This window comes from Furipterus horrens, unplaced genomic scaffold, assembly GCF_987537825.1.
Source record: "Furipterus horrens unplaced genomic scaffold, mFurHor1.1.pri manual_scaffold_8, whole genome shotgun sequence".
Lineage (NCBI taxonomy): Eukaryota > Metazoa > Chordata > Mammalia > Chiroptera > Furipteridae > Furipterus > Furipterus horrens.
In genome coordinates, this window is record NW_028327178.1 from 38,514,965 (window position 1) to 38,536,381 (window position 21,417).

Sequence of the window (21,417 nt, forward strand, 5' to 3'; positions counted from 1 at the left end):
GATCCAATGACATACTCAAAATCCTGTCTTTTAGTTCTGCTCTCTGTCTTTGCCCCATTTCTGACCTTTTGCCAGGCTCCCCCTTCATGGGTATTGTTGAGTACAGACTCACATCCTCACAATTTTAAGTGTATTGGAAAGAGACTGTCTTCCTTGTAGCTCCTGTGTGAGTCCCTGGACTCATGCCTGGTTGGATCAGTCAGGGCCACTACCCATCTAAGGCCTGAAAGCTAACCAGAAGCATGGAATCATGCTGATTGGCTGGCCCTGGACCAAGGCCTCCCTCAGCCAGTCACTGTGGCTAGAAAGACTCAGAGCACTGTCTAGCCAGCCATGGTCATAAAGGATCCCTACCTGTATCCCACAGGCTGAGAGTGGGTGTAGCAGAGCCTCAACATTGGGTGTTTTACCAAAAAAAGGGATAAAGATAGTAGGTGGCAAAGACCCCCTCAAAAGTCCATTGTAAATGTCAGTCTATTACGTTCTCAGGCACATGGGCAGTTCCATAACCTGGAAGATGCTTCTCGAAGTGTGACACCTAGGCGGTGCAGATCTGTGAGCTCTGTGTTACCTGTCCACAGGAGATTGTGCCAGAATGTACATCAGCTTCTTCACTAACCATACTGTTCAGTTGAGCTGACATTTTATTTTTATAGCAATAACTTTTGCAGAAGGAAGCAAAGAATTGATTTACATTCTGGTACGAGCTGCTACTCTTGAGGTCTGGCACTTTGGGTGGCATTGACCTAGGGCACAACCTCCTTTAATAGGCAAAAAGAAGCTGCCACAGTTCAAACTCTTTGAGCAAAGGGAAACAGCTGAAAACCCAAATATACCCAATTAGGGAAGGAGGACAACAGAGAGGAGACACACATTGTTTTGTAGGTGAAATAACGCAGCCTCTTTTCTTCGTTTTTTGAGTTTTTTGTTTTCACACAGCTGCTTAAAAATTCATCGAGTGGATTAAACATGAGGCACTTGTACAGCTTGTGTTAAATGGAAAACAGGCATCAGCGTGCCAGTGCCAAGCTGTCAGTTTAACAAATCCACGATGAGTTGGGGGAAAAGTGCTACACTCATGAGGTAGCTCTGCTCTGTCAAGGCCTCCTTTCTCCGACAAGACGGAAGCTCTGTTCTCCTGATGTGCAACTCCTGAGAGGAAGCTGGTTTAACTCTGCCATGGCCCAGTGAGGATAGTACTTGATTGATTTTTCCACCTGAAACTCACAATCACATAGGGGGGAGATTCTTCTTGTGGCTATTCATTCAGCAAATATTTATTGGGGATCTACTGTGTGCCGGGGGCTTAATGATAAATCACGGTTCCTGACCTTTAGGAACTTCAGGGGGAGTCTGTGAGACACACAGCTCATTATGGGAACAGCCACCATGAATATTCAGTGTTAGTATGTGTTGGGCACTTACCGCAGCCAACCTTCATGACAATATAAAGTCGGACTTAATTACTACCATTTACAGATGAGGAAACTGAGATGCAGATTATTTGGCCCAGGTCAACAGTTAGTAAATGTTAAAGTAGAGCTACAAACCCAAGCCCATCAACTTTACAGTGCATCTCCAAAGCTTACCCTGTTTCCTCCCTAAATTTTACAAACCAAAGGAGACCAGCCCATCAGGTTTGAGCAGGACAAAGGGGAGAGGAACCATATGTTGTTCTCCCTTCTACTGGGGCTCATTCAAGTCTGCTTCTCCAGCTTTCTTACAATGAAGAAGGTCACAGTAATGATGGCTCTGGTGGTGTGAGTGCTAGTCTTTGGAAGGATAGAACAGTCTTGATTGATCATTATTACTCTTGGTATAATTTTCTGGCAAGAGCCATTTCAGCCGGAGAGGATTGCCTCAAATCCTGTGATGCTGAGTGTTTAGAACAGATGTGCGAATTCATCCATGAGGGAGCTTGCCTGTGAGAGGCCATGCTGGTGGTGGTGATTTGGCTTCTTAAATTGTGCTGTGTCCTTGCTTAGGGAAGCCAGGGTCAGAGGTTGGAGAGACTGCAGATCTAAGTTAAGGCATCTTGACAGAACTGGACCTGGTTTGTTTCGCAGCTCTTTGATCTTGGTCCTTCCCTGATTGCTTGTCATTTTCTGTCTTCCATGAGCACAACATTCATTCAACAAGTTGGGATAGAAAGATGGGGTGGGGTTGTTGGTGAGAAACACATGTGGAGTAAGTCACTCAGTTAAGCAAACTGGAACCCATGATCATGTAAAGGAACTTGGATCCACAAGGGAAAAGAATATAAATGTGGTTGTAGAGACTCTTCCCCTAATGTTCCCTGTCACTGCTAGGTAGGGGTGGCTCTTCTTTCAGGTTGTTTTCTTATCAGAGCAGAACAGAATCTAAGTGCAAGAATTGCAAGGCTACTTATTAAGATGTTGGCTCTCTGACAAATCAGTAAACCCCTTGTCTGGACTTTAGTTATCTACTTGTTCCATCTAAAGTTGTTCTCCATAATCCTTATAAAATGACTTATTGAGATGGGGCTCTGAAGGGAAAACTTCACAACATTGGATTGGGCGATGGTTTCTTCGATATGATAACAAAGACCTAGCCATCAAAAGAAAAAATAGCATCGGCCTGCGAGCCAAGTGTTGCTGGTTCGATTCCCAGTCAGGGCACATGACTAGGTTGCACGTCAGGTCCCCAGTTGAGGGTGTGAGTGAGAGGCAACCACACAGTGATGTTTCTCTCCCTCCCTTTCTCCTTTCCCCTCTTTCTAAAAATAAATAAATAAACAAACAAATAAATAATTTTAAAAAATAGACAAATTGGACTTAATCAAAATGAAAAACTGTGGTGCATCAAAGGACACTATCAATAGAGTAAAAAGGAAGACAACCCACAGAATGGGAGAAAATATTTGCAAATCATTTATCTAATAAGGGATTAATATCCAGAGTATATAGAAAACTCAATAACAAAGACCCAACAACCTGATTCAGAAATGGGCGAAGGACTTACATAGACATTTCTCCAAAGAAGATACACAAATGGTCAATAAACCCATGAAAAGATGCTCAACATCATTAATCATTAGGGAGATGTAAATCAAAACTCTAATGAGATACCACTTCATACCCCTTAGATTGGCTATTATCAACAATACAGAAAATAAGTATTGGTGAGGATGTGGACAAATGGAAACCCTTGTGCATTGCTGTTAGGAAAGTAAAATGGTGCATTCGCTATGGAAAACAGTAGAGTAAATCCTCAAAAAATTAAAAATAGATATTTGTATACCTAGGCTCATAGAAGCATTATTCACAATAGCCAAAAGGTGGAAGCAACCCAAGTGTCCATTGATGGATTAATGAACAAAATGTGGTAGATAAACAAAATGTTATATTATTCAGCCTTAAAAAGGAAGGAAATTCTGACACATGCTACAACATGGATGACCTTTGAGGACATTATATTAAGTGATATAAACCAGTCACAAAAAGATAAATATTGTATAAGTCCACTTATATGAGGTACCCTAGAGTACATAGTCAGACTCATAGAGGCAGAAAGTGGAGTGGTGCTTGCCAGGGGCTGGAGGGAGAGGAGAATGGTAAGTTAGTATTTAATAGGTACAGAATTTTAGTTTTGCAAGATGAAAAAATTTTGGAGCTGGGTGGTGGTGATGGTTGCAACAACAGTGTTAACGTACTCAATACCACTGAACTGTACACTTAAAAATGGTTAAAATTGTTAATTTTATATGTATATTTTACCACAATTTAAAATATATAATTGTTTTTTAAAACCCTGGGATCCATTAGAGCGGCGGTCCCCAACCTTTTTGGCAGCAGGGACTGGTTTCACAGAAGACAATTCTTCCACTGACCGGGTGGGGACAGTGATGGTTTGGGGATGATTCAAGCACATTACATGTGAGCTCACATCCTGCTGTGCGGCCCGGTTCCTAACAGGCCCAGACCTGTACCGGTCCATGGCCCAGAGGTTGGGGGACGCCTGCAATAGAAGTTTCCTTGAGGATTATATGAAGAGGAGGGGATGGTAATGTTCTCTCACTTGCCTCACTCAGAACTCCTTTGGGTGCCATAGGAGATGCGTATTTATTTCTATGTACTTGGGTAAAGTGTGAGAGAAATTGTCATTCACTGAGAGCAGGTCAATCTGCCCTCTGTTCTATTCCATGCATTTATTTTCCCAAGTGAGTGACCTGGAGAACCGATGCTGCCCCTTAGGCCTTTTCTTATTACCATGCACCTTGTCAGGATGGAGGAGCTCCTGGTATTTTAAGATGTCTGTTTCTCATACGGCGAGGCCCCTAAACGTGAGTGTTGTCCATATGAAACACTGAGATGGCCTCTAAGCTGGTACTGGGAATATACTGGGAAAGAGGGGAGTCTGGTCCTCTGCCCTTAAGGAGTTTGCCATCTAATGACAGAATAACAAAATTAATGTAAATAAACACTCAAGTTTATTTTATGCAAATCAATTTATAAATGTGTTCATTTACACATACACATATACACATATGAATAACCTCATCATCCTCCAGAAAGGATGTGTGGTAGCTTAAAAGAGTAATTATAATTAAAATAAGATAAACACTTTTTATAAATAGAATTTAAAAGAAATCTAGGTAAAGGGTAACAGGAGAACTAGATGATGTCACGGGGGACTTAACACGTAGAAATCTATGCTGTGATATTTTACAAAGTAAATATAGTTGGGCCCTGAGTTCAGTTCTCAGCTTTCTGTAGCCAGATAAAAAAGTTAGACTCTCGGTGCTCGTAAGATAATAGCAGGGGCATTGCTGAAGAAAAAGCAAAGCTCTTTCTTGCTCTCAGGTCCTGAGTTCTCATAAAGGGTAGACAGGGCTACTTAGTGAGGCAGGGTCTTCAGTAATGGCTTTTTTTTTTTTTATTTTTATTTTTATTTTTTATTTATTTATTTATTTATTTTTTTTTAAAGTATATTTTATTGATTATGCTGTTACAGTAGTTCCAATTTTTTCCCCCTTTACTCGCCTCCACCCAGTATCTCCCTCCCCCAGCATCCCCCCCCAAGTCCATACCCATGGTTCATAAAAAATAACTATCCCTCCCTCTCAGATATTAAGACCCTTTGTAATCTTGTAAAGGACAATGGGCGAAGGTCTCAAGCTCCTCTAGCTGCTTCAAGCTGGACATGGTCGTCGTCCTACCTACCCTTGGGTCCAGAAATCCCTAATAAGAGTGGGGGTGTGGAGGGGAGGGTGGCCTTCCCACATGGGGAAGGATCATGCAGACTCCAGGTCAGTTGGTTGTCTCCGGACAACGGCGTGCTTGGTTTAGCAGGCTGGCATCCTTGTTGTGTTCTGGGGGCAACAGATTTGGCAAAAAGGGTTAAAAAGCATCATTCAATCCATAACTACTAGGTGGCAAAAGGCAGGGATTAATTTTTCAATGTTCCACATTAGGAGAAAAAAAAAAAAAAAAAAAAAAAAAAAGGGCTTCTTTGGAGGAAGGTGTGCTAGGCACATCTCTCCTGTCCAAAACCCTTTTGCCCATTTTATTTAGTTTGGGCTGAGGGAAATAGTTTATGTTTCCCCCCTCTCAGACCTCTGGGCCCTTTCTGTCCAAGCCATTAGGATAGAAAAGAGAATTCAGTTTTAAAGTGAAGCCCACAGACCACCCCATTCTTCACCAACTCAGCCATTTAGTTCAGCCAAACTGTTGAGTCTCCGGAGGCAGCGCTGCAGAGAGGATTAAGTGAGGCTTATGCGTACATACAATCACTCAGGTAATGCGGTCATAGGCTTATGCCCTTTGAAAACAGAAAACACATGTTAATTTATGTAACATAACCAACAAAAAAGTCTCTAAATCTGTAAGACTGTCTTATTGGGAAGACATATAGTTGCAAGGCACTTGACATTCTACTTGCCTGCAACTTGAATCTCTTTGGTGATATCACAGATACGGTTTAATTTTCAAGTGAAACCATTTTTTAAATGAGAAGAAACTTTTAAGACGGTTAGCTGCCCTACTTTACAGTCTGCCACTGATCATTGTGATTTTCCTTGAATACTGATTTTTCTCCCTAAGATTACTCTCCTTGTCTTTAAAGGGACTACATTAAGTCCATTTTTAATTTATCCTGTTCATTTGCATAAACATAACAAGAGCAGCAAATGATCACTTATGATCTTTAGTTCTGTTTTGCTGGAACTTACCCAAGGAACATTTAGGGTGGCCCTCAGTCTGCTCTTCAGTGCACAGAAGCTGGGCCACATACCTGGCATTCATCCTTGCCTGTACACACCTGTCCTTTCCAAGTCTTTCTGGTTTTCCATTGTGCCTTAAGGTCCCTTCTAGCCATCTTTCAGGAAAACAACCTTCGTTCCTTCCCTGGAGAGATTGCTGTGGACCGCACAACCAACCATGGCAGCAGGCCTTTTATTTCGCGGGCTTTTATTACCTTTGAAAGTCATTCCCAGTTCCTTAGGGCTTTTTGGTAACAACATGAGCCCAAGCATGTCTCCTTTAGGCTTGACATTCCAGTCAAAGGCTTGTTCAGAAAAAGGAACCTCTATTAACAACTGGTCTTATTAGGTCTATGCAAAGAAACTTAAGTCATTACTTACTTGTTTAGAATGCCAAACTCTGGAGAGATCAAATAGGGAGAAAAATATACAACGTGAAGGAAAATCTTTGTCCTAATATTCACTGAACTGGCATTTCCATTCTTCATATTTTCATTTTCCCCCACTAAAAAAAATTTTTTTGTTTGTTTTTCCATTACAGTTGTCTCACTTTTTTTTTTTTTCCCCCTCTTGCTTCCCTGTATCCTGCCCCTCCCTTCCCCCACATTCAGTCCCCACTCAGTTGCCCATGTCTGTGGGTCATTTATACATGTTCTTTGATTTTACACTTCCCCTTCTTACCCCCTTTTCTCCCTCCCCCCTCCCCCCTTGTTACTGTTAGTCTACTCCTTGTTTACATACCTCTGGTTCAATTTTGCTCATTTGTTTGTGTTGTTCATTAGTTTCCTGTAATAGGTGACAGCATAACGTATTTTTCTTTCGTTGCCTGGCTTATTTCGCTAAGCATAATTCTCTCTAGTTCCATCCATGTTGTTGCAAATGGTAGAAGTTCCTTCTTTCTTTCTGCTACATAGAACTCCATTGTGTAAATGTACCACAGTTTTTTGATCCACTCATCTACAGATGGGCATTTAGGTTGTTTCCAGCACTTGGCTATTGTAAATAGTGCTGCTATGAACATTGGAGTGCATAGGTTCTTTTGAATTGGTGTTTCAGGATTTTTCGGATATAATCCCAGTAATGGAATTGCTGGTTCAAAAGGCAGTTCCATTTTTAGTTTTTTGAGGAAATTCCAAACTGTTTTCCATAGTGGCTGCACCAGTCTGCATTCCCACCAGCAATGCACCAGGGTTCCCGTTTCTCCGCATCCTCTCCAGCACAAGTTGTTTGTTGATTTGTTGATTATGGCCATTCTGACTGGTGTGAGGTGGTATCTCATTGTGGTTTTTATTTGCATCTCTCTGATGGCTAGTGATGTTGAGCATATTTTCATATGTCTATGGGCCCTCTGTATGTCTTCTTTGGAGAAGTGTTTGTTCAGGTCCTTTGCCCATTTTTTAATTGGGTTGTCTGTCTTCTTGGTGTTGAGTCGTATGAGTTCTTCATATATTTTGGAGATCAATCCCTTGTCTGAGATGTCATTGGCGAATATATTTTCCCATATGGTTGGTTTCCTTTTCATCTTGCTGATGTTTTCTTTAGCTGAGCAGAAACTTTTTAGTTTGATGTAGTCCCATTTGTTTATTCTTTCCTTTATTTCCCTTGCCTTAGGAGATATATCAGTGAAAATGTTGCTACGTGGGATATCTGAAATTTTCCTGCCTATTTTTTCCTCTAGGACTTTTATGGTATCACGGCTTACATTTAAGTCTTTGATCCATTTTGAGTTTATTCTGGTGTATGGTGTAAGTTGGTGGTCTAGTTTCATTTTTTTGCATGTCCCTGTCCAGTTCTCCCAACACCATTTGTTGAAGAGGCTCTTTTCACTCCATTTGATGTTCTTTCCCCCTTTGTCAAATATTAGTTGACCATATGAACCTGGGCTTATTTCTGGGCTCTCTATTCTGTTCCATTGATCTATATGTCTGTTTTTATGCCAGTACCAGACTGTTTTGATTACCGTGGCCTTGTAGTATAGTTTGATATCAGGTATTGTGATTCCTCCTACTGTGTTCTTCTTCCTCAAAATTGCTGTGGCTATTCGGGCTCTCTTTTGGTTCCATATAAATTTTTGAAGTATTTGTTCTAGGTCTGTGAAATATGTTGCTGGTATTTTAATAGGGATTGCATTGAATCTATAAATTGCTTTGGGTAGTATGGACATTTTAATGATGTTGATTCTTCCCATCCATGAGCATGGTATATGCTTCCATTTATTTGTATCTTCTTTAATTTCTTTCTTCAATGTTATGTAGTTTTCTGAGTACAGGTCTTTTACCTCCTTGGTTAAGTTTATTCCTAGGTATTTTATTTTTCTTGTTGCTATGGTAAATTGAATTTTTCTTTCAGTTTCTATCTCTGAGTTTTTATTGTTGGTGTATAAAAATGCCTTTGATTTCTTAATATTGACTTTGTATCCTGCTATTTTGCCGAATTCACTTATTAGGTCGAGTAGTTTTTTTGTGGAGTCTATAGGGTTTTCTATGTACACTATCATGTCATCTGCAAATAATGACAGTTTTACTTTCTCTTTTCCAATTTGGATGCCTTTTATTTCTCTTTCTTGTCTGATTGCGGTGGCTAGAACTTCCAAGACTATGTTGAATAGGAGTGGAGAGAGCGGACATCCTTGTCTTGTTCCTGATCTCAGGGGGAATGCTCTCAGTTTTTGCCCATTGAGTATGATGTTGGCTTCAGGTTTCTCATATATGGCCTTTATTATGTTGAGGTATGCTCCCTCTATTCCCATTTTGCTGAGAGTTTTTATCATAAATGGGTGTTGTACTTTATCAAATGCTTTTTCTGCATCTATTGATATTATCATGTGGTTTTTGTCTTTCATTTTGTTTATGTGGTGTATTACGTTTATTGATTTACGAATGTTAAACCATCCTTGCATCCCTGGGATGAATCCTACTTGATCGTGGTGTATGATCTTTCTAATGTGTTGCTGGATCCGGTTTGCCAATATTTTGTTGAGGATTTTAGCATCTATGTTCATCAGCGATATTGGCCTGTAGTTTTCTTTCTTTGTTGTGTCTTGACCTGGTTTTGGAATTAGGGTTATACTGGCTTCATAGAATGAGTTTGGCAGTCTTCCCTCTTCTTGTATCTTTTGGAATAGTCTGAGAAGGATAGGAGTTAGTTCTTTCCTAAATGTTTTGTAGAATTCACTTGTGAAGCCATCCGGTCCAGGGCTTTTGTGTGCTGGGAGTTTTTTGATTACTGCTTCAATTTCACTAGCTGTTATTGGTCTATTCAGACTTTCTGCTTCTTCTTGATTCAGTTTGGGAAGACTATAGGTTTCCAGGAATCTGTCCATTTCCTCTAGGTTGTCAAATTTCTTGCCATACAGTTGTTCATAATAATTTCTTATAATCCTTTGTATTTCTGTGGTATCAGTTGTGATTTCTCCTCTTTCATTTCTGATTTTATTTATTTGGGTCCTCTCTCTTTTTTTCTTGATGAGCCTGCTTAAAGGCTTGTCAATTTTGTTTATTTTTTCAAAGAACCAGCTCCTACTTTTGTTGATCTTTTGAATTGTTAGTTTAGACTCTATGTCATTTAATTCTGCTCTGATCTTGATGATTTCCTTCCTTCTACTTGATCTGGGCTTTGCTTGTTGTTCTTCCTCTAGATCTTGTAGCTGTAGGGTTAAATTTTTTATTAGATATTCCTCTAGCTTTTTTAGGTAGGCCTGTATTGCTATGAACTTTCCTCTTAGGACTGCTTTCGCTGTATCCCATAGGTTTTGGGTTGTTGTGTGTTCATTATCATTAGTTTCCAGAAACTTTTTGATTTCTTCCTTGATGTCATTGTTAACCCATTCATTATTTAATAGCATGTTATTCATTCTCCATGAGTTTGAATGTTTTTGAGTTTTTTCCTTGAGGTTGATTTCCAATTTTAAGCCATTGTGATCTGAGAAGATGCTTGATATAATTTCAATTTTCTTGAATTTGTTAAGGCTTGTTTTGTGTCCTACCATGTGGTCTATCTTTGAAAATGTTCCATGTGCACTTGAGAAGTATGTATATTTTGCTTCTTTGGGGTGAAAACTTCTATATATATCGACTAAGTCCATTTGATCTAGGGTGTTGTTCAGTGCCTCCATATCTTTGGTGTTTCTTTGCTTCGAAGATCTGTCCATTGTTGACAATGGGGTGTTAAAGTCCCCTACTATGAGTGTGTTGTTGTCTATATCTTTCTTGGAGTCTTTCAAAAGTTTCCTTACATATTTGGGTGCTCCTAAGTTTGGTGCATATATATTTATAAGGGTTATATCTTCTTGATGGATTTTTCCCTTAAGTATTATGAAATGCCCTTCTTTGTCTCTTTTTATGGACTTTGCTGTGAAATCTGTTTTGTCTGATATAAGTATTGCTACCCCGGCTTTTTTTTCATGTCCATTTGCTTGGAATACATTTTTCCATCCCTTTACTTTCAGTCTGTGTAGATCTTTTGTTCTAAGGTGGGTCTCTTGTAGACAGCATATATGTGGGTCATTCTTTCTAATCCATTCAGCTACCCTATGTCTTTTAATTGGAGCGTTTAATCCATTTACATTTAAGGTTATTACCGATAAGTACTTATTCATTGTCATTTTTCCCCTTTGTACTCGTGTTCTTCTCTGTCTCTCTCTGTTTCTTTATCTTCTTAGAGCAGACCTTTTAGCATCTCTTGCATTGCTGGTTTGGTGGAGATGTATTCTTTTAGCCTTCTTTTGTCTTGGAAGCTCCTTATTTCACCCTCCATTTTGAATGAGAGCTTTGCTGGGTATAGTATTCTAGGTTGTAGGCCTTTGTTTTTCATTGCTTGGAATACTTTTTGCCATTCCCTTCTGGCTTGTAGTGTTTCTGCTGAGAAATCTGATGATAGCCTTATTGGAGTACCCTTGTATGTTATTAGTTGTTTTTCTCTTGCTGCTTTTAGGATCCTCTCTTTGTCTTTGAATGTTGCCATTTTAATTATGATGTGTCTTGAGGTGGGCCTGTTGGGGTTCATCTTCATTGGGACCCTCTGTGCTTCCTGGACTTGCGTGACTCTTTCTCTCGTCATGTTAGGAAAGTTTTCTGTCATTAGTTTTTCAAAGGGGTTTTCTATCCCTTGCTCTTCTTCTTCTCCTTCTGGAATTCCTATGATACGGATATTATTACGTTTCATGTTGTCCTGCAGCTGTCTTAGAACCTCTTCAGTCTTGTTCAGTCTTTTTTCATTTTGTTGCACTGTCTGGGAGTTTTTGTGTAGGTTGTCCTCCAGCTCGCTGATCCGATCTTCTGCTTCCTCTAGCCTGCTTTTAATTCCTTCTACTGTGTTCTTCAATTCAGAGATCGTATTTTTCATTTCCTCCTGGCTCTTATTGATAGCTTCTATGTCCTTTTTCATGCTCACGTAATTTTCTGTGAGTTCCTTGTAGTTTTTCTGGAGTTCTTTGAAGTTTCCGCTGAGCTCATTCAGCTTCTCCATAATCCATGTTTTGAATTCCATATCTGATAGTTCGCTCCCCTCTATTTCATTTAGCACTCTTTCTGGGGATTCTACCTTTCCTTTTGATGGGAGGTTGTTTCTCTGTCTCCCCATTTTTTTGACTCCTATTGTTTGTTGGTGCTTCTTGGAATGATCTGCACTTCCTGGATCTGCCTCTGGTGGCGTCAGATCATGTACCAGTCTGGCCCTAGGCAGCCTGTTGGAGACTTCCAGGGATCTACTGTTGTTGTCTGTCTTCTTTGATTGTTAATCTATTCAATCTGTGATTAGCTGTCAGGCTTAAGGACTGTGGGTGTGGCAGCTTAATTCCTGCAGGCAGGGCTTTTGCTTCCCCTCAGGCTGACGCCACTTGGAGGGGAATGGTCTACCCGCAGTACTGGGGATGAGTCAGCACTGGGACCCAGTCAGCTGCTCCTCCAGTTCTCCCCTCAAAGCCACCGTGCCAAATTCTCCCCAAGTGTCTCCAGTCCTCTCTGCCTTCCCTCTGCTTGAGCCCAGGGTAAGTGGTGGCCAAAATATTTTCGTATGTGATCCACTTAAGAGCTCTTTTTCTCCTGCTGTTTCTCTCCAGCTAGCAAGAAAGCCTGTGGCTTTTCGCTTTTCACAGCTGATACTATTTTACTTTCCACTCTGTCGCTGTAGGCTGGGAAGCCCAGCTGGGGGTTTAGACCCTGCCCTTCTCAGGGGGAATCCCCGGCTGTTGAGCTGTTTCTCAGTCCCTTCAGCAGCCACCCGTGTGAGCCCAGCCAGCCCTTCCGCGTCTCCGCACTCCCTACCGGTCACGTTGTGATGTAGCGGGCTTTTCTGTCTCTCCGTGGTTATAAGACTTCTTTCCAGCTAGTGTTCCGTTGGTTATTCCAGATGATTTCTCCAAAATTAAGTTGTAAATCCAGACTGGTCCTGGGAGGAGGTTAGTGTAGCTTCCACTTACTCCTCCGCCATCTTGGATCTCCAGTAATGGCTTTTTAATGAACACAGTGCTAACCTAATTTCTAGGATTCTGAATGCATGTTTGAGGCATGGTGACCTAGCGCAGTTCAGTAGGAGCAGTTCTCTGGGGATAAAACCACTGCTTTCTAGTTTTCTGGCTCCCTTCACAGGTGGGCAGACTGCCTTTAGTCAGTCTTCTAGGAACATTATTTCTGGCATGCACAATTTTGATAAAAATTGAGCAGCCAACAGTTCCAAGTTACATTTTTTTTTGGTCAAGGGCCTGGAATGCAATTATTCTATACTGTAGATTAATGCCACACCCACACATTGAAAAATCACCCTAAAAGAAGGTAGTGTTGACATCCCTTAACAAATATTAGAAGGAGTCATCCACACCTCTGTGGAGTGACCCAAGGCCGTGCCTGTGAGTATGGCCATGATTTTCCATAGCAAGCTGTTCTAAGTCAGTCCTAACACATGAGCAAATAACAATCAAGTTCAATATTCTACTCTGGGAAGCATGGGAAAAACTTCTAAGCAATAGTTACCAATCTCTCTTCACAGTCAGAGAAAAATTTCCAGTGGTACATGGATGAAATGTCGAATTTGAAGCTAATGGACTCTAAATTAGTTGCAAATTGTGCTCTTAAGTAACTGAATGAACTGCGGAGTAGTTGGATTTGATCAATTACATTTTGTGTCAGAAATGATGGCTTTATGATAGTTGATCTTGGGCCATTTTTCCTGATGAAAGATGTTAGGACCTTTTGTCGTTGAGGCCATTCCTAGAGTCTTGACAATGAGGAAGACATGCTTATTTTTCTGTTCTCTTCAGCACGAAGCAAGTATCTGGATCATCCAGTTATTGAGGCAGGTTACAAAAAGAACAAGAATATATCCCTCTATTTTCTCATCTGTGTGATGGTGATGTTAACAGTATTGTTTTCAGAGAGTTATTATGAAGGTTAAATATGTAAAAGCAGAACAGTGGCACATAATAAGTATCCAGTATATCTTAGCTATTATTATTGTGTTATCATTTCTCAGAGTTTTTGTTGGATTTGACAAAGTCAGCCCTGCTGACCCTTATTCCATAAAGATTGTAAAGGGCTGGTTTTCTAAAAAAATTAGTCTCTAGCAGATCTCCTGAATTATTAGTATATATCAGACTGAGACTTGTGCCCAGAGTTAGAGGCCAAGGGAAAACAACAGTAATTAAATTTGCACACTGCCTTAATATTGTTTTTGGTAGATCTCTATGGAGGCTGATACAGTTAATTTTAGAATTACTGTTTCTAAAGTAGAAAAAAAATGGCTTAAGAAATGTACATTTAATTTTTTTTAAGTAGAAATGGAATATTCCTTTTAAAAATGACAGAGTTTATTCTGTGTTCATCCATTTTAGATCATAACAGTTTTATTATTGGAGGAAGCAGACTAGCAGGATTTGGAACATACCAGTTGTATTGGACCGTGGACAGCTGTAGGTCCAGGAAGTTTAAACTGGGGCTTGACGTGATTTGGATATTAGAACTTGGAGGCTAGGAATGTGGGCTTTGCAGTTAGACAGGCCTGGATTGGAGTCATGGCTCTGTCCCTGAACTAGCTGTGAGCACCTCAGCAAGCTGCTTGATCTTCTGAGCTTCAGTTTCCTTGCCTATAAATCAGGGTAATAGCACCCACTGATACAGTTGTTGGGAGGAGGTTCCAGTAAGACAATGCAATGAAAATAATTATCCCAGTGCTTAACACATTATTGGTAGCTCTTATTAGTGCACTTTAAAAGCTGTCTTATATGTGTTGATAGAGTCCTTTCCAGGATCTATATCTAATCTGAATAAGACCTAAGGAGATTGAAAAACCCATCCACAGTTTATAAAATTGAGAAAATTAAGCCTCCTTGAGGTCTAGATTTGGGTCTAGGTTTCCATAATCTCAGTCCTAAATCTGATCTCATTACTGACTTTATAGTCAAGGAGGCAAAATATTGAAAATAAGCTTTTATTTTTAAATCAATAAGATCCAGCCCTGGCCAAGTGGCTCAGCTGGTTGGAGCATTGTCGGTACACCAAAAAGGTTGTAGGTTCAATCCCTGGTCAGGGCACGTACCTGGGTTGTGGGTTTGATCCTTGGTTGGGGCATGTGCGGAAAGCAGTTGATCAACATTTCTCTCTCGCATCAATGTTTCTCTCTGCCTCCCCAAATCAATAAACATATCCTTGGGTGAGAACTAAAAATAAATGAACACATAGATGAATAAGATCCAGGTTGCCCTTTTATATTCACTCTTATGTGCTGCATGATTAATGTGTCCAAGATTTTCTTTGCTACCTTCTCAAGCTAAGAACTAGAAGGCGAGGACCCAAATTTGTCAAATATAGCTCTAATGGATAAAGCCAGTTACAAAAAACAAACAAAAACCCTTTTTAATAATTTAAAATGCATAAAAAATAATTCAAAGTGTAAAACTCTAAAAGGAACAAAAATAAGCACAAAAGACAAAAGAGAAAATGATTAAAATAAAGTATGATTTTAAAAGAAAAAAGCAGTTTGAGTTGAATATTTAATGAAAGATAAAATAAAAATAGAAAACAATAAAAAGGCAAGGAAAATGTAAGACAAGAACTCAAAAAGAAATAAAACAGTGAAAGTCAGAACAAAATGATAAAATGGAGCAGCACTATGAAGTTATAGAAGTTTTAAAAACAAAGTAAAAATATTGGGTTGGCCAAAAAGTTAGTTTGGTTTTTTCAGTAAGATGGCTCCAGTAGTGCTTATTTGATTTTAACTTCATTTGAAACAAGTTTGTTAGATTGTTTTGCGACAGCTGTCATATCAGTGTGCGTTAAAAAAAAAAAAAACTTACCAAATTGGTGAAGTTTTGTGTAGCCATTTAAAAATTGAAGACAAAAGAAAATATGCAACATTTTGGGGATTTTATGCTTTATTGTTTCAAGAAAGTTAAAAATGCAACCGAAATGCAGAAAAGACTTGTGCAGTGTATGGAGAAGATGCTGTGACTGATCAAAAATGTCAAAAATGGTTTGCAAAGTTTTGTGCTAGAGATTTCTCGCTGGACGATGCTCCACAGTCGGGTAGACCAGTTGAAGTAGATAGCGATCGAATTGAGACATTAATGGAGAACAATCAATGTTATACCACGTGGGAGATAACCAGCATACTCAAAATATCCAAATCAACACTTATTGGTAAAAATGAAAAATGTGTCTTTTATTTTATGGAAAAAACTAAATGGACTTTTTGGCCAACCAATATATCCTCCACAAAGATGAAGTCTAAATTCATCTGTAAGTAGGCATGTAGCATGATCTTTAAGCAGGTCCTATAAACTGGGACGGTTTTCCAATTCAGGGTCCTATGGAGGCCTCTGAGCATGGGCTTGGTACCAGTTAATCCAGACAACTTTTAGAGCAGTGCTCCTGAACCACTCACTAGGCCCTTCACCTACATTATTTCCATGGTTTCTCCCAAAAGCCCCTGATCAGAGGTACTGTTACCCTCATGCTCCAGAGGAGAAGACTAAGGTTTGGGTAAGTGCTCTGTTTCACGAGCAAATGGTGGAGCTGGGGCCTGAAGCTCAATCTGATGCTGAAACCCAGGCATGTTATTTACCTTTTTCTGCCTTCAAGGAAAATCATCATCATCAACAGCAAAGACAATAACAAAATCCCATTCCCCTTAATTCTTCCCCCTACCTTGTCAAGATTATCTCTCAAATTAGGAGAGATTGCCATTGTTAGCAGAGTCCAGCTATAGTCAACGTGCAGTGGGTACTCTGTGTGTCTTAATAACTGAAATGTTACCTTTTTTTAAAAGTATATTTTATTGACTATGTTGTTACACTAGTTCCAATTTTTTTCTCCTTTGCTCCCCTCTGCCCAGTACCCCGCTTCCCTCCAGCAATCCCAACACCCCTTAGTTCATGTCCATGGGTCGTGCATATAAGTTCTTTGGCTTCACCCTTTCCTATATTATTCTTAACTTACCCCTGTCTATTTTGTTCCAACCAATTATGCTTCTTAATCCCTGAACCATTTCCCCATTTCTCCCCCTTCTCCCTCACAACTGATAACCCTCCAAATGATCCCCATACCTATGATTCTGCTCCTATTCTGGTTTGCTTACTTGGATTTTGTTTTTATTTTTTTAGATTTAGTTGTTGATAGTTGTGAGTTTGTTGTCATTTTAGTGTTTGCAGTTTTGATCTTCTTTTTCTTAAGTAAATCCCGTTGACATTTCATATAATAATGGTTTGGTGATGATGAACTCCTTTAGCTTCACCTTGTCTGGGAAACATTTCATCTGCCCCTCCATTTCAAATGATAGCTTTGCTGGATAGAGTAATCTTGGTTGTAAGTTGCTTTTCATCACATTGAATACTGCTTGCCAGTTCCTTCCTGCCTGCAAAATGTCCTCTGAGAAATCAGCTGATAGTCCTATAGGCACCCCCCTGTAGGCAACTCTCTGCCTCTCTCTTGTTGCCCCCAGGACTGTCCTTATCTTTCACCTTTGGCATCTCAATCATGATGCCTTGGTGTGGTCCCCTCTGGGTCCAGCTCGCCCAGGATCCTCCGTGCTTCCAGGACATGTATGTCCATCTCCTTCAGAAAATTTGGGAAGTTTTCCTCATTTTTTCCAATTCTTGCTTGCTCATTCTGCACTGGTTGACTGTTATTTTCTTCCTTATGTTCCAAATCGTTTATTTGAACCCCGGTTTCCTTCCCTTCACCATTGGTTTTGTGTGGATTTTCCTTCATTTCACTTAGCATAGCCTTCACTTCTCTTATGTGTTTGCCATACTCAAGCATATCTGTCAAGCCTGTGAGCATCTTTATCACCAGTGTTTTGAACTCTGCATCTGTTAGGTTGTCTATCTCCTCATCTGTGAGGTTGGCTATCTCCTCATCTGTGAGGTTGGCTATCTCCTCGTCGCTTAGTTCTCCCATTGGAACTTTGATCCGGTTCCCCTTTTGGGCCATATTTCTCTGTCTCCTCATTCTGACAGGCCCCTGTGTTTGTTTGCTTCCACGTCCCAGGTAGAGCTGTCCCTCCTGTTACGTTTTAAGGGGCAGAGCCTTAGGGATTCGTCAGTACAGGGAGACCTGTTTCACCACGTTGTGGCGCTGTAAGTGGGGGAGGGGTCCGAGAGGGAACAATGCTGCCTGCCCAGCACTCGGCCCTTTTCCAGGCACCTCTCCCACTTTCGCACCAGACTGGCACCCCTCTAGCCTCTACCCTGGCCACCGTTCCCAGAGTGGGTGGGTCTGCAGATGTTCTAGGAACATGGGGTCCCTTTAAATAAGCAGACTCTGCTGAGACCGGCAGTTTCTGCCTCCACCCCAACCCCCACTGGTCTGCATAGTCAGAAGTAATGAGGCTTGATTTTCCCCAGTGCTGGGACCGTTGGCTGCGAGTTCTGGTGAGAAGCGGGGAACATTCCCCAGGTGCCCCTCCTGACTTTTTAAAATGTGTGACTGCACTTTCTCCCAGCCTGCCGCTGCCACAGCTGCTGCCACTGCCGCTGCTGCCGCCGCCGCCACACCAAGTCCTCTCTGCCCCAGCTCTGCCCCTCCTACCTGTCTGGATGAATATTTCTTCTTTATATCTTTGTTTGCTGGACTTCCATGCAGTTTGATTTTCTGGAACTTCTGGTTGTTTCTAGTTTTGTGGAATGTTACTTTTTAAAATATATTTCTCCCCTCTTCTGTTTTTTGGTGCAAAGTTGATTCCAGTTATTCAAACATGAACCTCAGTTCAGTTTCCTCAATATCTTCTGACTATGGACACTTCTTCATCTTCACTGCTGCTACCGAGTTCAGGCCACCATACTGTCATTCCTTGTCCTACTTTCCTGTGGCCGTTGTAGCAAATTACCACATACCTGGGTGTCTTAAAACAACAGAAATTTATTCTCTCCTAGTTCTGGAGGCTAGAAGTCCAAAATCAGTATCACTGGGCTGAAATCAAGGTGTGTCAGCAGGGCCACACTTGCTCCAGGGGCTCTAGGGGAGAACATGGCATTTCTTGATTTGTGGCTTTATCACTCCAATCTCTGCCTCTGTGGTCACATCACCTCCTCCTCTGTGTGTGTCAAATCTCTGCCTTTCTCTTACAAATGCATGTGTTTGCCTTTAGGGCCTGCCCACATAATCCAGGGTAAATTCACCATCTCAAGATCCTCAACTTAATTACATTGGCAGAGATCCCTTTTAACCAGGCAAGGTGGCATTCATAGGCTCAGGGATTAGGATGTGGCTCTTTTGGGGGTTGGGGGATTCAGTTTACCATACACTTAGGTTTTTGCAACTGTCTCTGCCTCCAGTCATCTACCCTGCACACAGCCTTAAACACACAGCTCAAATCGTGTCACTGTCTGCTTCAGAACTCTTCAGCAGCTCCTGTGGCCCTCGGCACCTCCTGATTCCCTGATTTGGCAGTGATTGCCTTTCTGCCTTCTTTCCCCCAACTTCTTCTCCCTTCCATGTTACGTTCCACCCTGCTCAACTCCCCCCAGTTCCATAGGAGCCAGGTTTGCTCTCTCTGGACCATGGTGTGCTCTTCTGCCTGCCACACCCTCCATTTTGTTTGGTTCACACTAGTTCATCATTCAGTTCTTGGTTAGACTTTGGACTTCATTTACTCTGAGAAAACTTGCTCTCCCCTCACTGGGTTAGGTGTGCCTTTCTGCGAGCTCTGTCAGATCTCTTTCCGTGATAGGGACAGTCTCCCTATCAGGCATCCACCTTGTTCACGGGATGTTCCCTGCACCTGGCACAGTGCTTGACACACAGCAGGTGCTTAATAAATGTGTATTAATGAGAATACCATAGGAGGGGGGCTTTTACCTCCACCCTACCAAGCGTAATACTACAACCCAGAACACCAATCCATGCAGAAAAGTTGTTGCTGGAGAGGATTACATATGTGAATGTCAAAAATTTCCATGGAGCTTTATTTTCAAGCAGAAATCAAGAATTATGTGATCATGAGATCAAAGAAAATATTTTCATGCTTATTATTATGTTTTCTTTCAGGCCATTCCTATGTTTCTCACTTTGCATAACGTAGCCGAAGTTATTGTCTGTGGGCACAAGAAGTGTTTTCGGAAAGAGGTAAATGATAATGCAAAATGCTAGTTTTACTTCTCTTGCTTTAAATTTCAAAAACAAGTCCTTCTTTTTTTTTTATGGCTCAAATTAGTGTCTACCTTTTCCTGACATCTGTTTCTAGTCAGGACTGTGTGACAGTGGTTATTAATTTCAAAGACCATGGTTTTGACATTGACTGTGGGCCTGGGGTTTCCATGCAGAGCTTGTCCCAGTGCCACATGGACATCAATGTCGGAGCTTCACAGAAGATCTGGGGGCATTGGCCCATCCTGGGGACAGACGTTCCTTTTTCTTCCCAACCCCAGCTCAGCCTCAAACCAGCTAGAACAAGTTTCTTCACCTCTGTGCCTCTGTCTGTGAAAAGGGGTAGTCACTTCAACCAACTCATAAAGCTGCTGGAAGGATGTAACATGGCACACATGTTAAATGCTTCCAGCAATGCCTGGCATGTAGTAGCTGCTCTGTACATGTTAGCTCTAATTATTAACATTATTAGTGGTGAATTTAATTTGGTCCCTCTTTTGGGAGTTCCTTTTTTTCTAATATCTACCCATCTGAAATAATTTCATATCAAAGTCTTGGAACTTTTAAACTGGAGAAGCTGGTAGGCCACCAGGCAGCACACTTCTTACAGGTGTACAGGAGAGAGAGGAGCCCTTCCCCTGGCTGAGGCCTCTCTGCAAACCTGCGCACCCTCTCTCATCCCTGCCTGCTACTTGGAGGTAGCTCCGTGGGTTTTTTACCCTCCTCTTCCATGGATTGTTAACCTCTCCCTGTCTGCTGGCTTGTTTCCCTCAGCCCATAAATGTTCAGTGTTCTCAGTCCCCATGGGTGGAGCAGGCCCTGGGACACCCACTTACATCAACCGAGCTCTGGGACGCTGTGCTATAAAACCAGAACTTGGACAGGAAAGCCAGCATGCTGCTTGGCCCATGCACCCCCACCTTCGCCTGATTTCATCCCTGCCCTGCCCTGCCCTGCCACAGAGCCTAACAGAGGGTCGGCCTCCATGCTGTGCCCGCATCATCATGTCCCTCTCTCCTCTCCAGCTACTTCCACTTCTGCCGCCACCATTGACCTGAAATTTCTCTGGCCGAAGTCACTGATGGCTTCATTTATGTGACTGTTGGTCTTTTGCACTATTCATCACTCTGCACCCTTTTCTTGACTCTCTTAGCTAACTTGATCTGCATTTCCCTCTCCCTGCTGGTCTCTTCCAGAGTGTCTGGCTTTTTCTTCATAGCTGTCCATCTTTATCCTTTGTCTGCCCTACAGGGTCTCCCAGGGCTCTGTCTCAGGAGCCTTTGGTTCCCATGCCACACACTTGCTGGACAATCTCATCCACACCCATGATACCAGCTACCTTCAGTTCACTGGTGACTCCTAAGTCCCCAACTCCAGCCCAGACCTGTCTCGTCAGCTCAGATCCCATGGTCTGCTGGGCCCCGGTTCTCCGCCTGGCTGGTTCCTGGGCGTATGAAATGCAAAGGGATCAAAATGGTACTGATGCGTTTCTCCAGACCCACTTCTCACCTGCTAATCTGAATCCTGATGATCATCTCCCAAGTCAGAAACAGCAGCAAATGAAGGTTAGTGGCCTGAAAGGGCCAGTGGGGTGTCACTGCAGGACTGGCAGGTGGGCTGTGG

At 41.6% G+C, this 21,417-nt stretch overlaps 1 protein-coding gene across 4 annotated transcripts in view; it reads left to right on the forward strand.

The window, feature by feature from the left end:
- The window catches only part of SLC35D4 (solute carrier family 35 member D4), a 126,808-nt gene that overhangs the window by 24,432 nt on the left and 80,959 nt on the right, over window positions 1–21,417 (forward strand). For 3 of the 4 annotated variants that reach the window (XM_090285730.1, XM_090285729.1, XM_090285732.1), the window contains exon 5: window positions 19,696–19,773. In XM_090285730.1, the coding sequence (XP_090141856.1) occupies window positions 19,696–19,773 (78 nt within the window). Of the gene's footprint in view, window positions 1–19,695; window positions 19,774–21,051; window positions 21,360–21,417 lie in introns of those variants that run through there. The other variant, XM_090285731.1, reaches the window with a different exon arrangement.